At 43.9% G+C, this 17,059-nt stretch overlaps 1 protein-coding gene across 3 annotated transcripts in view; it reads left to right on the forward strand.

Moving 5' to 3' along the window:
* Fat3 (FAT atypical cadherin 3) overlaps positions 1-17,059 on the forward strand; it is a 459,541-nt gene that overhangs the window by 355,055 nt on the left and 87,427 nt on the right. For all 3 annotated transcript variants that reach the window (XM_085689898.2, XM_087905857.1, XM_085689900.2), the window contains exons 7-9: positions 6,140-6,415; positions 8,736-8,946; positions 12,524-16,597. In XM_085689898.2, the coding sequence (XP_085546024.2) occupies positions 6,140-6,415; positions 8,736-8,946; positions 12,524-16,597 (4,561 nt within the window). The remainder of the gene's footprint in view (positions 1-6,139; positions 6,416-8,735; positions 8,947-12,523; positions 16,598-17,059) is intronic.

Raw genomic sequence — 17,059 nt, forward strand, 5'->3', positions numbered from 1 at the left:
CTAACATGTGAAGACAGCGCTGGCCACAATGTTCCTCTGGTGTTTAGTTAGAGTAAGACCGAGCCAAAGAGAGCCAGCTGCATATTGTTAAAATACCATTCCTTAAAAGAAAAAAAACGAAACAAAGAATGATAAAATTTCAGTATAGGTAGTAGATCTATCCTGGCACTTTATGAAAATTAATTTTTGAAAATAGATTCCCATTTTCAAGGTATCGGGGACCATTCTATTAAAATAATTTTGTGATTAATGTTCCCGAGATGAAAACAGCTATGCCAGTTATGTTTCATGAGCTAGTGTTTCTCTATAGCAAAAAACGTGAGAGTTATACACACGTGTTCACATATATACCGTGTAAATTTATTTTTAATGTATATGTAAGCTAAGTGCACATGAGAATGATCATGAATGAATACAGAACTGGCTCTGAAGAAAGGAGAATTGACTCCGACCTTGCTCCTGTGACTTTGGCCACATCCTTTAACACTGTTCTCCACTGAAGAACCAGATATAACAGAGACTAAGGAGCAAATACGACGCACGTTTCTATACAGGAAGCAAGCATGATATAAGTTTTCTACTCATACATTCCAAAATAAAATTCACACGTTTGAAAAGAACGTGAGGGACTTTTCCCCTGGAAAAGATGTTTTAAATATGTCTTAGAAACGCCAGCAGAAGCAGAGCAGAATTCCAGTAATTTAGGACTTAATTGGTCTTGCCCAACAATTCACCCCCACGAACTGTTCTACCATGAGCCTTTGGAAAGCAGGGCTTTGGCACCTTCCCAGACTTAGCTTTGAGGAGCTTGTGGAAGGCAACATGTTTGTGGGGGGCATCATTGAACCAGCCCTGGAGATACTTCCCAAGGCTGGGTTCCCTCCTGCCTTGAGTCCTTTGTGCTTTTGTAAGCTTTTCAATTACCATTTTGAACACAACATCTTTGAGAGTTACTTTGCTTTGTTAGTTCAGGAGCTCACAAATGGCCCCAACTGTGGGAAATAAAAAGCAAATGAGGAGAAGGAAGTCTTTTACAGAGGAACACTTGTTCTGACTGTAGATTAGGTTCAGGACAAAGCAAGCAGAAAGAGGCAAGCATTTCAAGATCACATCAGCTTTGAAACTTCATGAAGGTCAGGGCAGCTTGCTGGCCAGAAAGGCTTTTACATCTGTTGATGTAACTGCCACTCTAAAAACAAATATTTTAGCATCTTGACTAAGTTACTTGAACTTTTTAAAGAACTGGCATTCAAAGAATACAATATGGTTTTGCAAATACATTAAAGATAAAAACAATACCGCAAACTCTTTGGCACACTTTTCAACTGTTTTTGCAAGTACAAGCTAGGGCACAAAGCTTGCCCCTGCCAGTGTCTCTTCTGAGTGAAAATGGACGTGCCACAGGCATGATAAAGTGGCTACCACCCCACTCAGCAAACCGCATCTCAATCACTGTAGGCAGCTGTGCAGCTATTTGTCAGGGTAGTATGTCTGGGTATATTTATTTGGAAAAAGTCAATATTTTCTAGAATGCAGTCACATGTGAAGATACAGTGAAATGGAAAAATCATTAGTGGTGTTCCTGTTAGTCAGGAATAAGACAAGAACAGGTGCCACACCCACTGCCACGTAAAACTGTGTTGTAAGACACAGGGCAACCAGGCAAAATCCCGCTCCAAGTCAGAAGAATTATAAAGGAAAACGTAAGACCACCTCTAGTTTCACATCCATCCCTAAAGATGCAGAAAGAAATGCAGACCATGTAGAGAAAATGAAACTGGATCTTGCTTGGCCTCACATATTATTGAAGGAAGAATTCCCAGTGCACCAGAAAGGAAAGTGATAAAAAAAGGAAAACACGCAAATGCCACCTGTAAGTGCTGCATGTGTTCATCTGCATCATGGAAAATGGGAAATATTTGAAAATGCCTCACCACCCAGAAACAACATACGAAACGCTGGGTGCCTTTCCTTCTACGTGGCATGCCAAAGAAACTTGCACCCAGAATAAAGCCCACGACAGAATTTAGCACAACGTTGTCATTTATATCACTGAGTTTCCAAAAGCAAAAAAGGAGGGTAAACTTTCTAGCCCGCAGAAGAATGAACTGTCATAAGCAGTTTAACAGAGAAAGAAACGCAAAAGGCTCTGTAGCGTAAGAGCCAATGTTCAGCCTCGCTCCTAGGAGGGGCGTGCAGATGAAAACAACGCTAAGGTGCCACTTCCATCTAGCAAGCTGGCAACGGCGCCAAGTCTTCCCACAAACCTTGCTGGCAAGGTTGGAGCGTCATTCTTGCATACATGTAGGAATGCACATTGATGAACCCTTGGAAGAGTGGAACGCAGAAATATTTCATCAAACAACTCTCCTAATGTGAGGACAGGACTGTATGCCAGAGAAATTAATAAGAGACATAGGCACATTCATTTTCTTTACATACTCTATGAACAAATAATAGAAAAAGCTTAATGAGTCCGTAAAGGATGACTGACCATGATGCTCCCTGGAAGAACATTTCTTTCCGTGTGGCCAATTTATCTTCAGGATATCAAGCGGGGTCCTCAACACTGCCCGAGCCATGAGCAGCAAGCAGTTCTGTCCTATACCCACTGGATACCACCAAAAACTGTCTCCAGACACTTGGGAACAAGGGGCATCTTCTGTTCATTGTAATTGCTAATACAAAGTGGTAGGGAAAATATATATAGTATCACTACATTGAAAAAGAGATGAGAAACCATCTGTTTTTTGATAGAAGTTGTCTACAGTAGGGAAGCCAAATTTCTTTAAATTTTCTTCAATAGTCTAATAAAAATATAAACTATTTTAATCATATCCACCCCACCCCCTCCTTTCCCCTCCCACTCACTTTGCGTTTCTTCTTCCCAACAATTCTCCACATACCTTCATGGCGTTTTCACGACCTACTCATTGAGAACCTAAATTTCTACAAAAATACTTGGTATGGTTTTAAAATGACAAAAAAACCCAGAAATTAAATGCTGAAAAAGCAAATATGATACTTAAACCTGTTCCAACCATAGTTGACATCTTTTCTTCTTTAACACAAACTTTAAGCTGAGCATACTCAGGGATGAGCTCGCTTGGTACCGGAAGGAATCTGGCTGCCCCAATGCTGTCTTCTGTGAGCTTGTCTAGGTTTCATAACCAAGTCCACAGGATTTCTTCATAAATCAGCAAGGTGCTGCTTTAAAGTAACACCCTGGACACTCTTTATTGGTTCAGATCATAAGTCATTGTCTGTCCTTTAAAAAGAAGTTCTAAAATATGGAAATAAATGGAAGCAAATTATCCCACATGACAATCCAGTTCTGGAGGAGAATATGTTAACGGAGGTTCATCATCTCATTCAACTTCGGGTTCCTCCTTGGAGATTCATCTCAGGAAGAAGAGAGCTAAAACACAGCACCAACTTGTTCTGAATAACTACAAGAGAAATGCTAGCTTTGTTATCCAGAGTCCTTTGCACTCATATTTAAAACAAAACAATGACTAATTATAAAAAATGTCCACTTCAGAGGAAGAATAAAACAAATGCAGAAACAATGACACCAAGTAAAATCACTACAATTGGAAACATATTTGTGAATTCATTAAAATTTGATGGCTTTTTAAATTCTTTTCTAATTTTGTCCAATGAATGAGAGCAAAGCTGAAGTCAATCGACTAAGAAGAATTCCCAGTACCAGACTGTAATCTCCAAATATCATTTCTAACAAAAGAAAGAAATGGAGAGAGATGCCGACTTTTGGAGCAATGGATAATTCAAGAATAGAATAGAAAAGGTTCAAGACAACTCTGAAAATAATGCCATCTGCAATTATCAGAGAACAAGGGAGCTGGCTGGGAATGCAGTTCTTTCGCAAAGTGTTGACTTAGGGCAGCAAGGTCCTAGGTTCAGTTCCTTCCTCATCAAAATCAATCAATCAATCAATCAATCAAAAAAGGGAGGAAAGGAGTGAGAAAAGAAGAAAGGGGAGGGGAATTCAACGAATACCAGGATTGTGTCAGAGAAACTCAAGCACCAACCTAAAGACAATCCTTCTGGCCAAGGAGAGACTATGACAATGCAGTAAACAATAACGCTTCAACAAATAGGACAGTCAAATATGATCAAGCTGGCTAGGGTACCCAAGGGTGAATTTCTTCCTTTCCTTGTGCTAGAAACCCTATCAGCCTTGGGCTGAGTGTCAGCACGGTGCTCAGTCATGAATGGCACACCTGCATCACCCTTTACACTGGTCATTGCTCAGTGAGTATCATAAAGATGAGAGTGAAGGATGGAAGGAGCCAGAGGCTGGGCGGGACTAGAGTGGACACTGCCTTCTGGGTACGACAACTGTGGGCACCCATGAATTCAGAGTAGTTGTGGTCACCCGGACAAGATCAAGCTGGTCAACATTCCAGCATGGAAAGGAGAGATAACAAACAAGACAGGGGTCATAGAATCGGAACATTAAACATTGTATGAATAGATTAGTCTTTAATGATCACCAATGGCTGCGGGTATCGTAGTATGAAAGACAAAGCCAGATAGGGTACATCTTCAGAAGAAGCATGTGTCACTCAAGACCGATGCTTATAAAAGTAAGTAAAACTAGAAAGGAAATTGAACTGGAATCACACCATGCCTCCTAGACCGCTCTACAAATTTATAACAAATATGAGGACATATCGTGTAGAGAAAAGCCACAGGGATGCTGCAAGCAAAATTCAGACTGGGAACTAAACAGAAAAAAAAAATCTCAGTCTCTTCCACAGCAATAATCAGCATGGGGAAGAGAATCAGGAAAATTTACAGAGGGAGAGGAAACTTCTGTAAATTAAAATGTGAAAGTACACATTGAATGCAATGCTTGAACCTTTATATTGTGATTATAAGAAGTTTATATATGCACACACAGCATATTTAACAGAAATACTAGCATAGATTGCACATTTAACATTAAAGAATTCCTGGGGCTGTTTTTGCTTTGTTTTTCGAGTTAGGGACAATAATGCTGTGGTAGATATTTGTACACATGACTTTATTTATTCTAGGAGTCCCTGCCCGTTAGAAATGCATACTGAAATGATAGCTGTGATTTGCTTCAAAACAGTCTGGGTGGCAGGTGGGGATGATTAGCAAGACAGTTGAAGCCACTGATGGCTGTCAAAGCTAAGTGATTAATGGTGTACTTCTCTACCTGCCCAGAAGATTCCATAACAAGGGACCTCATGAAGAAACAATGGTAGCTTCATACTGGAGCTATCTGAGCAAGCTTTTGGCTAGTCGTCTCTCAGAGAACAAGCTCAGGGTGGTGCTATGGGGGCTGAGAAGCTCCGATGGCATCCAGCTCACCTCATCCCCGCCTTCCTTCTCCCTGCCTAACCTTGATTTCTCCCCACCTTGTAGTAATTGCTTTGTTCGCTGTTGTAAAAGATAAACCTGGCAAAAAAAAAAAACTTAAGGGTTTATTTTTCTTTATATGTCAAGTGAATGCATCCCACTATGACAGGGAAACATGACTGCAGGTGTGTGAGGTCACTAATTAGCTTGCTTTCTTCTCCTTTCTTTTGTATTCAATCTGGCACCCCAGCACACAGGATGCTGGCACTAAAGTTCAAGACGTATCTTCCATCATTAGTTAAACCTCTAGAAAAACCCTCAAAGCTGTATCTAGAAGATACATGTCTCCTAAGAGATTTCTGATGCAGTCAAACTGACCAAGATTCATCCCTCCCAGCACTGCTGTTGCTAGTCCACCAACAGAAATGGCATACAGATAAGACTTTAAGTAACAGAAACCTCCACATGAAGGCCACCTTCTAATCATTCACATTGTGCCTCAGATTGGTCTGTGGAATTACCACGTCTCATGGCTACCTCAGCTGTCCATTTATTAATGAGATTACAGATCCAATCGTAATTGATGTTGCTGTTACTGTGAACTGCTGGTTTGTTGTGAGCTACTTACCGTCAGAATGATTTTATAAGAGAGCTTGCTCTATGTTGAGATTGCTGCTAAAAGCTAGGATGCAAGGATCCAAAGAGAGAGGAAATAAAAAGGTGACCTCTTCCATTAGCAGCGAATGCACTGGGGTTCCTTATCCCTCCTGTCTTCCTTTGACTGCAGGTGTTTATCAAAGTGCTGGATAATAACGATAATGGCCCTGAATTCTCCCAGCCACATTATGATGTGACAATTTCTGAGGATGTGCTTCCTGATACCGAGATACTGCAGATTGAGGCCACAGACAGAGACGAGAAACATAAGCTGAGCTACACCATCCACAGTAGCATCGACGCCATCAGCATGAGGAAATTCCGGATGGACCCCAACACAGGCGTACTCTACACTGCCGAAAGGCTGGATCACGAGGCCCAGGACAAGCACATCCTCAACATAATGGTAGGACCAGACTCATAATTTTTGTCTCCTGACAGAACCATTTACCAGCCAGGGCATATATACCTCAGTCTTCAGAAAACCAGAGCCCTTAAAGTCTGTAAATCTAGCCTTTGCGCTGTCAGGGAACATTCCACTTTGTCTTTGCATTTCAGTCAAGGAGTTGCTCTTCTGACAAAGTAACTCCAAAGTTTTTGTCAACCTGAAATATTAGATTAATTCTGCAGATGTTGGCTACTCAGAAAATGCTGCTGACAGATGGTTTAGAGAAGAAAGCAACAGACAATGTTCCCAACTCAGGGGGTTTTTTTTAGAGCCAGATGGTTGTGTGGGAAAGTTTGAAAGAAGCAAGCCCCTTGAGAAGTTCTTCACAAGGTCAACTGTTCTCTCAACCCACATCAATTTATGATGTATTTCATTGGTGTTGGACCTATGGGTAATACTGGTGACCCCAAAAGAATTGAACATGCCTTCCTTCAAATTATGTAGAAGTGGCTTTGCATTTCAAGTGAGGTTTTTGGTAATCCGTCCAGTGAATAAGAAAGATGAGTGAGAATGATCATTGATTCCCTTATGGCCTATAATCTGTCCCTGTAATAAGCCCAGAACAACACTGGCGTGCACAGCCTCAGCCTATCAGGGCCCCTATCACACTCCTGAAGAACAGGAAGGCTGGCCATGATTTAATCTCCTGCACTGATTGAGTGTGAGATGCCTAAGTCTATGAATTCCCAAGTCATTCACAACAGTAACAACTTTTTCCTTCATTGGAATCTTCTGGACAAGAGGCAGCTTGAACGCCATGCCCTCAGCTATAGTTGCCACTTAAGACCCCAGGAGACAGATGAGCAGTTCCCAGAGGCTGCCTGGTTCACTACTATACCCACTCATTCATTTATTCATTCATTCATTCACAAATATTCTTGAGCACATAATACACAGAAAGCAATCTCACAAGTACTGAGATAGACAAAGTCCTCACACTCTTTGGTCTAGTGTTCAATTCATTCAACAACAATAACAAAAAAAATCTCCAAGTAGAGTTCAGTTGTATTCTTGGGTGTGGATGGCCAAGCAATAGAGCTCCATTATAGCATACTGACCATGATGATATTTACATGGTATTTTAGAAACAGAAGACTCACAGTGGTGAAAATTCATTCTCATTTTTTCCAAGTCTTTTCTGTTCATCCTTCCCTCAGCAAACTGAAAAATCGGTTTGGTTGCCCACCGTTCATCATTTGTGTAGTTATATGCTTAGAACAAAGACCGCTTTAGGCCACCTTCTTCCAAGCCTCACCTGCTCATTCCTTCCATGTACAGTCATGAAAACACTTTTCTCATTGAGAGTTCCTTGTGTATATGGCCCAATGTTTTCACATTTCTCTGGAGTGATGCAGCTTAAAACTGAACAAAGCAAGGGTATTAATTCAATTAACAATATGTCAAATAATAACAGAGCCACATGGATAAAGAATAGATTATTTATAAGCTTTTGCCATGTGCAATTCAGGTTAATTTTAAAATCATTAATCAAATTTGTCTGGAAAAATCACACCGAGGGGTCTTAGAAGTTGTAGTTGAATGCATCTTTCTGGTGGTCAAGGTTCTCTAGCAGCTCTGGGCTCTGCTCCCTTGTCACCACCACCTTCATGTTATTCCTTCTCCTCGCTCTGTCTTCCAGGAAGTTGAATGTTAGGTTATGTTCCTCTTTGCACTCACAATGAGGGCCTTTAAATGTATATCCCATGCTGGCATTTAACTGCTTGGTATTATGCCTTTCTATGGCTTGCCTGTATCACCCATTTCAAATATTCTAATCTTCGTGAAGGTAGAGACCGTCTAGTTCACTACTGAACCACTCTAAGTATGCCATGAACCTGACATCACAGATAGCAATAAATGTTAGTTGAATGAATGAATGAATGAATGAATGTAACAATACTGTATCATTAATCTCATTCCTTAGAAGAATCTCTGTCTACCATTCCATGACTGAATTTAAGCATATAACAAGGAATAAATGACTATGGAAACTAAATGAGAGAATTGGGTTTGTGGTACCAAGGTCATCTTAGACCAGGCATCCAGTGGAACAAGAGAGATGCTACTGCCCTGCTCTCAGATGGCTCCTAATCTTAACATCTCTCAATGCCCCCGCCCCGTCTCCTGTCATACCACTGTTGAGTGCTTTCTAGTTGTGCAAGCCTGGGTCAAGCACTTTGCATGCATGATCTCATTTTGTTTTCTCAGCAAACATAGCCATGTGAGTTCTTTGAGATTCAAGTTTTTAGTCCTGCTGCTTCTTATATTTTGCCTAAAGGTCAGAGATCAGGAATTTCCTTACCGAAGAAACTTGGCCCGAGTCATTGTGAACGTGGAGGATGCTAACGATCACAGCCCATACTTTACCAATCCACTGTATGAAGCATCGGTGTTCGAATCAGCTGCCCTGGGATCAGTTGTTCTACAAGTGACAGCTCTGGACAAAGACAAAGGGGAAAATGCAGAGCTCATATATTCCATAGAAGCAGGTGAGAGCTGCAGAGACCTCGGCACAAAGCATGACACCCCTCCCTCTGCAGCACAGCCCGCCCTCTGAACTCACCAACCTATTTGTGCAATGGTGTGTGTAAAGTTCTTAGCCTTTCAATATTGGCAGCAAGGGAAGAGCTTCCTTCCTTGCATTCCATCTTGGAGTTTTCTGAAATGAAGAAAAGAAGTGTATAATGAATTCAGTGTCCCAGACCCAGAAAGCAACAAATTTGAACTCAGACTGAAATAACCACAGTTGGGTAAACTTCCCAGTGGGTGGACTGAAGACTTCAGGAGGCCCGGCACACCACCATGAACACAAACACCTTGCCTAGGTTGGAGGCAGTCTGAGCAACACAGCACCAAGCCTGTAAGACCTAAACTTAACCAGGCAGATAAGTAAATGAGAGCACGTGTCTTAAATCTTGGTGTTTTTCCAAGGACGTTAACATTTGAAGAACAGTTTATAGATGGTTTGAAGATAGATAGATAGATAGATAGAAACATTTATGACAGAGATGAATATCCAAGCAAGAATAAAAGACCACGAAGCTAAAAATGACAAGTCTCCCTTATCTGTTCTGTGTCCCTCCCCATCTTGCCATTTTTGAATATTCACGCTGCACGTTCCCGAAGTGTTCTGTGGCCTGTCTGTGGTGAGCAATGCCGAGTGCACATTCTTTCTGTGGCAGCAGCGGGATAGCTTCCTGCCCTTCTCTTAAATGTAGAGCGTTTGCATGAGCAGCTAAATTAAAATAAGCATGATAGGGAAGTCGCTTAGGAATCGAAATTTGAGAAAAAGCAAAGCCGATAACATAGAAAATCCCCTCTATCAAATGACAATCTAAAGGCTACCTTTTAGATTAGGTGCCATATTTTAAATGGGTCAGTGCTGCCATCCACACAGAAGATGGTGCTCGCTAATGGCCAGGTGCCCACAGAGCCTCCCCACACATTACTGCTGGGGTTTCCACAGATCTAGATGGACTTAGCAACTCTTGGCTACCCCAGAGTATTGTTATTACAACAATAAATTATCTTTGTTCTTCTAGATTACAAAGCAGGACGCTAAGAAATGAATATTAAATACCACGGCGAGCATTTTCCAGGCTCTCATCCTCAACTGTTCGTCCTAAGGTCCATGTAATCTCTTCCTTCCCTGTGTCATCCATACACATCAATCATGTCACTGCGAGCATCCGCGTGGAAGGCTTTAGTTCTGCCGTTCTTATCATGTTAGGGATATTTATGTCTGTATTATATTTATAAATTTACTACTTTTATTCCTGGGCTTCAAATAACTTTTAAACTAATATTAGGTTCTCAAGGAACATATTAGTGACATCCCCGAAAATACTGTTTCCCTCACATTTTCCCTTCAGGACTGAGCTCGGTCATTGCTTTGACAACTGATTGAAGTACAAAAGGAAAGCTATTCCTTTAAAATGTATTTTACATAGAAAACCCAAGTTTCCAGAAAAACAAAGTTCTGAGAATAATAACTATCTCAAAAAAACAGCTTTTAATTGTATGCATAAAAGTCTAATGAGAATTATAGTGTATATGACAAACCTGTCGCAGTCATTCAGCCCCTTCTAAACACACAGCTCAGCCCTGGGTCTGCCTATCCCTCCCACACACATAGCCCTACCCCAGGCCTGCCTGTCCCTTACACAAATCCCAACCTCCTACCTGGCCTCCCTGGCCCCCCTCCATCTGATCCTAGACCTGCCTGTTACACACATACACAACCAGACCTCCAGCCTGCCTATCTCTGATACACACACACACATACAACACACACACACACACACACAGAGACCCCAGGCCTGTCTGTCACACACACACATACACACACACACACACACACACCACATACCACACACCACACACCACAAACACATATCCTGGCCTGTCTGACCCTCATACACACACAGCCAAATCCCCTGGCCTGCCTGACCCCCTCCCCTCTCCACACACAGTCAATCCCCAGGCCTGCCTGTCCCTCACACACAGTGAGACCTGGGACCTGCAGGCCCCTCACAGCATGGCTGAGCAAGCTCCTTTAACATGAGGGAAACAGAAGCAAGTGACAGGTGGTTGTATAAGACTCTGGGTTTTATTGAACTTGTCTCCCAAGCCTCAGATAAGCCAGATTTTGCTCTGTTTTCCAGTGTGGACTATAAAATTCCTTTTGTCTGGCCTCGAAAGTCATACTGAAGCTTTAACTTTGGATGGAAACAAAGTCGGGGGTGGAGGCAGTGGCAGAGCTTTGAATCTTGTATAATAATCAATATTAATTTTCCAAAGATTCATGAGTAGAAGGAAAGAATAGGCAAGTAGCCAATTCCAAGGGAAGGTCAATATATGGAGGAGGGAAAGGGCGGAGAGGCCCAACTTGAACCTGACGTGGGAGCACAGCACCCTGGAAGGGTGTATCGTGTGGCTCCACAGAGAAGGGACAGCAGGGGTATCAAGGCCAACTGGAGTAAAAATGCCTTAGCATCATCCATTGACCTAGACTGAGGCAGGGCTCGCCTGCTCACTGTGAAGTAGGACACTGACATCAGTGTGCATGGACAGAGCTGTGTGGTTCTGCATCACTTGGGGAGGACCATTGCTCAGGTACCATGGATGATGTTTCTACTCTAAGCCCTCTTAGCTCCCATGCCAGACATCTCACAGCAGCACCCATGCCTCCATTTCCCAGAAAACGGGCCTTCCATTAGTGCCAAGGACAGTTTCCAGGATCATCCCTCCTCTCCCGCACCTGAAGCTCTCTAAGGCGAGCAAATAGCGTGACTACAGATTAGAGGAACAATCTTGTGTTTCTGATAGCCGCTTGTATGCCTGGGTCTGTGTCTGTGTGTATCCATGCAGTATAGGAAAGGGATAAAAGAAAAGAATAAAGGAAGAGGAATTCTGAAGAAATCCTTAAAACTTGTAAAGCAAGCAATGACTTAGAAGAATTCCCCACCTGACCAAAGTTACCTTTGGAGAAAGCCAGTTTTCATGTGAAAATGTAGCATGGCACCCACATCCAAAGTCTACCAATGGTACAAGCTGAAAGCCAGTCACATTGGCCATATTCTGAAACCATTCCTACAGTGTTCCTTTCTAAAGATTAAGACAGAAAATGAAGCACTATTCTATACCAGCATATACATATATATATATATATATATATATATATCCATTTTATATTTACAGTTATGGCATACATACATACATACATACACACAGGTAGATGCATTAGCGGAGGGACATGCCAATCGCAGCTATCCCTCTTCTCATGGGTCCAGGAATGAGGAAACCCCACATATTCCTAGCAGAATATGTAGTGCTCTCTGTAAGTGCTCTTATTTCCCAGTTCCAATGTGTCCACAACGCTATTGTGTTGCTAGTGATGTCATCCTGGGTTGGGAAGCTACAGATCTGATCTAATTTTGTTAGGAGCCATTTGGGATGCTTCCCAGTATCCTAGAAAGAAAGTTCTCCTTTTGCTTTCCCTCTCGTCACGAAAAGGCTTCAATGGCCCTCACGCAACTCACCCCCTCGTTGGTCTCTGTGTTTCAGGAAACACGGGGAACACGTTTAAGATTGAACCCGTCCTGGGCATCATCACCATCTCCAAGGAGCCAGACATGACAGCCATGGGTCAGTTTGTCCTGTCAGTTAAAGTCACAGATCAAGGCTCCCCACCAATGTCTGCCACGGCGATTGTACGCGTCTCCATCAGTGTGTCTGATAACTCCCGCCCCAAATTCACTCACCAAGACTACCAAGCGGAAGTAAATGAAAACGTTGATATTGGAACTTCCGTCATCCTCATATCTGCCATCAGCCAGTCAACTCTCATTTACGAGGTCAAAGAGGGAAACATCAATGGGGTCTTTACCATAAACCCATATTCTGGAGTCATCACCACTCGGAGAGCTCTGGATTACGAGCAGACCTCTGCCTATAGACTCATCATCCAGGCCACTAACATGGCAGGCATGGCTTCCAATGCCACCGTCAGCATTCAGATTGTGGATGAAAATGATAACCCCCCAGTGTTTCTCTTCTCTCAGTACTCAGGCAGCCTGAGCGAGGCTGCGCCCATCAACAGCATCGTCAGGAGCCTAGACAACAGCCCACTGGTGATCCGAGCCACCGATGCTGACAGCAACCAGAATGCCTTACTGGTGTATCAGATCGTGGAGTCCACAGCCAAGAAGTTCTTCACAGTGGACTCCAGCACAGGGGCTATCAGAACCATCGCCAACCTAGACCACGAGGCCATTGCACGCTTCCATTTCCACGTGCACGTGAGAGACAGTGGGAGCCCCCAGCTGACTGCAGAGAGCCCTGTCGAAGTCAACATTGAGGTGAGAGACGTGAACGACAACCCACCTGTGTTCACCCAGGCTGTGTTTGAGACTGTCTTACTTCTCCCCACCTACGTCGGTGTGGAGGTTCTGAAGGTGAGTGCCACAGACCCTGACTCTGAGGTACCCCCTGAACTGACATATAGCCTCATGGAAGGTAGTGTGGATCACTTTCTAATGGACTCAAATAGTGGGGTGCTCACCATAAAAAACAATAACCTCTCCAAAGATCATTACATGCTGATAGTCAAAGTATCTGATGGAAAGTTCTACAGCACTGCCATGGTCACTATCATGGTTAAAGAAGCCATGGACAGTGGCCTCCACTTCACGCAGAGCTTCTATTCCACCTCCATCTCAGAGAACAGCACAAATGTCACCAAAGTCGCTATTGTCAATGCAATTGGAAACCGCCTTAACGAGCCCTTGAAATACAGCATCTTAAACCCAGGAAATAAGTTCAAGATAAAATCTACCTCAGGAGTCATTCAGACCACAGGAGTACCCTTTGACCGCGAAGAACAGGAGTTGTATGAGTTGGTGGTGGAGGCCAGTCGTGAGCTAGACCACTTGCGTGTGGCGAGGGTGGTGGTCAGAGTCAACATCGAGGATGTAAACGACAACTCCCCGGTCTTTGTGGGCCTCCCTTACTATGCTGCTGTGCAAGTTGATGCTGAACCAGGGACTCTGGTATACCGGGTGACAGCCATCGACAAAGATAAAGGTGCCAATGGAGAAGTGACATATGTCTTGCAGGATGACTATGGCCACTTTGAAATTAACCCTAATTCAGGGAATGTGATTTTAAAAGAAGCATTCAATGCAGACCTCTCCAACATTGACTACGGGGTCACTATCCTCGCCAAGGACGGTGGCAATCCATCTCTGTCCAACTCAGTGGAACTTCCCATCACCATTGTTAACAAAGCAATGCCCGTGTTTGATAAGCCCTTTTATACAGCATCAATCAATGAAGATGTCACAATGGACACTCCCATTCTCAGCATCAATGCGACCAGCCCGGAAGGCCAGGGCATCATATACCTCATCATTGATGGGGATCCCTTCCAACAGTTTAACATCGACTTTGACACAGGGGTCCTGAAAGTCATTAGTCCTTTGGATTATGAAGCCACATCCGTTTACAAGTTGACGGTGAGAGCCAGTGATGCTCTTACAGGGGCCAGGGCTGAAGTCACTGTGGACGTGCTAGTGGATGACGTCAATGATAACCCTCCTGTTTTTGATCAGCCCACTTACAACACAACACTGTCTGAGGCATCTCTCATCGGAACCCCAGTTCTGCAACTTGTCTCCACTGATGCAGATTCAGGAAACAACAAGGTGGTGCATTATCAGATTGTCCAGGATACCTACAATAGCACGGATTACTTTCACATCGATAGCTCCAGTGGCCTAATCCTAACAGCAAGGATGCTAGACCATGAGGTGGTGCAACACTGCACCTTGAGGGTCACAGCAACTGATAATGGTTTTCCATCCCTGAGCACTGAAGTCCTGGTTCACATCTATGTTTCTGACATCAATGACAACCCCCCGGTGTTCAATCAGCTCATTTATGAGTCCTATGTCAGTGAGTTAGCCCCCCGGGGTCATTTCGTAACCTGTGTGCAAGCCTCAGATGCGGACAGCTCTGACTTTGACCGGTTGGAATACAGCATTTTATCTGGGAATGATCGGACCAGCTTCCTGATGGACAGCAAGAGTGGAGTCCTCACGCTGTCTAGCCACAGGAAGCAACGCATGGAGCCTTTGTATAGTCTCAATGTGTCTGTGTCCGATGGGCTGTTTACCAGCACTGCCCAGGTACACATCAGAGTCCTGGGGGCTAACTTGTATAGCCCTGCCTTTTCACAAAGCACATATGTAGCCGAGGTGAGGGAGAATGCAGCTTCTGGGACAAAGGTCATTCATGTCCCAGCCACAGACGGGGATCCAGGAACATATGGACAGATCAGCTACTCCATCATCAATGACTTTGCCAAGGATCGATTCCTCATAGACAGCAATGGACAGATCATCACAACGGAAAGACTGGACCGCGAAAACCCTCTGGAAGGGGATATTAGCATTTATCTGAGGGCCCTGGATGGTGGCGGCAGAACGACTTTCTGCACCGTGCGGGTGATTGTGGTGGACGAGAATGACAATGCTCCGCAGTTCATGACGGTGGAGTACAGGGCCAGCGTCAGGGCTGATGTCGGAAGGGGCCACCTAGTCACTCAAGTTCAAGCTTCGGATCCAGATGATGGCGCCAATTCTAGGATTACATATTCCCTCTACAGTGAGGCCTCGGTCTCAGTGGCTGACCTCTTGGAAATCGATCCTGATAATGGCTGGATGGTGACCAAGGGCAATTTTAACCAACTGAAAAATACGGTGCTGTCTTTCTTCGTGAAGGCGGTAGATGGTGGCATTCCTGTCAGGCACTCCCTCATCCCTGTCTACATCCATGTCCTGCCCCCTGAAACGTTCCTGCCTTCATTCACCCAGACACAGTACTCCTTTGCCCTTGCAGAAGATACAGCCATTGGAAGCACAGTGGACACCCTGAGGATACTGCCCAATCAGAGTGTCCGGTTCAGCACGGTTAACGGAGAACGGCCAGAGAATAACAGAGAGGGTGTCTTTATCATAGAACAAGAAACAGGCACTATCAAGCTTGACAAACGCCTTGACCATGAAGTCAGCCCAGCTTTCCACTTCAAAGTAGCAGCTACTATACCCCTGGACAAGGTGGACATTGTATTCACCGTGGATGTAGATGTCAAGGTATTGGATCTGAACGACAACAGGCCAGTCTTTGAAACACCAAGCTACGAGACGATCATAATGGAGGGGATGCCTGTCGGCACCAAGCTTGCCCAGGTGAGAGCCATAGACATGGATTGGGGAGCCAATGGGCAAGTCACTTACTCCCTACACTCAGATTCTCAGCTTGAGAAGGTAATGGAAGCATTCAATATTGACAGCAACACCGGATGGATCAGTACACTGAAGGACCTGGACCATGAGACAGACCCTACCTTCTCCTTCACTGTGGTGGCTTCTGACCTTGGAGAGGCTTTCTCTCTTTCTTCCATGGCTCTGGTCTCAGTCAAGGTGACAGACATAAATGACAATGCACCCGTCTTTGCTCATGAGGTGTACCGAGGAAAAGTAAAGGAGAGTGACCCCCCAGGAGAGGTGGTAGCTGTTCTCAGCACCTTGGACAAAGACACCTCCACCATAAATCGCCAAGTGAGCTACCACATTACGGGTAAGTCCCATCACCCAGCTTTGCCCTGTGGTCTGCTTACTGAAGAAAGGCAGGTGAGCTGAGGATGGAGGGAGTGGCGGAACTTTCTGGTTCTGAATGAGAAATCTAATTACGTGGGGATTTTCAGGTGTTGGTTCTCCCCTCAGCCATAGTCTACAATGCTCATACTGGAACTGGTACCAACCTTAATTTCACTTCCTGTTGTTTTAAAAAGCAAAATATTTTAACTGAACAAATTAAAATAATAGCTCTTTTTAGTAGGAAGAGGTGTTCTTAAACGTTATTCCCCTCCGACCGTCTAATCATGCTAGGAAACAGTAGGGTGAACTCACTAAGCTTTCTGTGCCACTTCCTTCTGATCAGAAAAATGTCATACACACATGAAAATTGGAAGTCTCAGATGCACCTTTTGCTGAGAAATTCTAAGTTTATAAGTTAGGAGCGAAGGATATTTCTATTGAC

This window comes from Myodes glareolus, chromosome 4, assembly GCF_982192425.1.
Source record: "Myodes glareolus chromosome 4, mMyoGla1.1, whole genome shotgun sequence".
Taxonomy (NCBI): Eukaryota; Metazoa; Chordata; class Mammalia; order Rodentia; family Cricetidae; genus Myodes; species Myodes glareolus.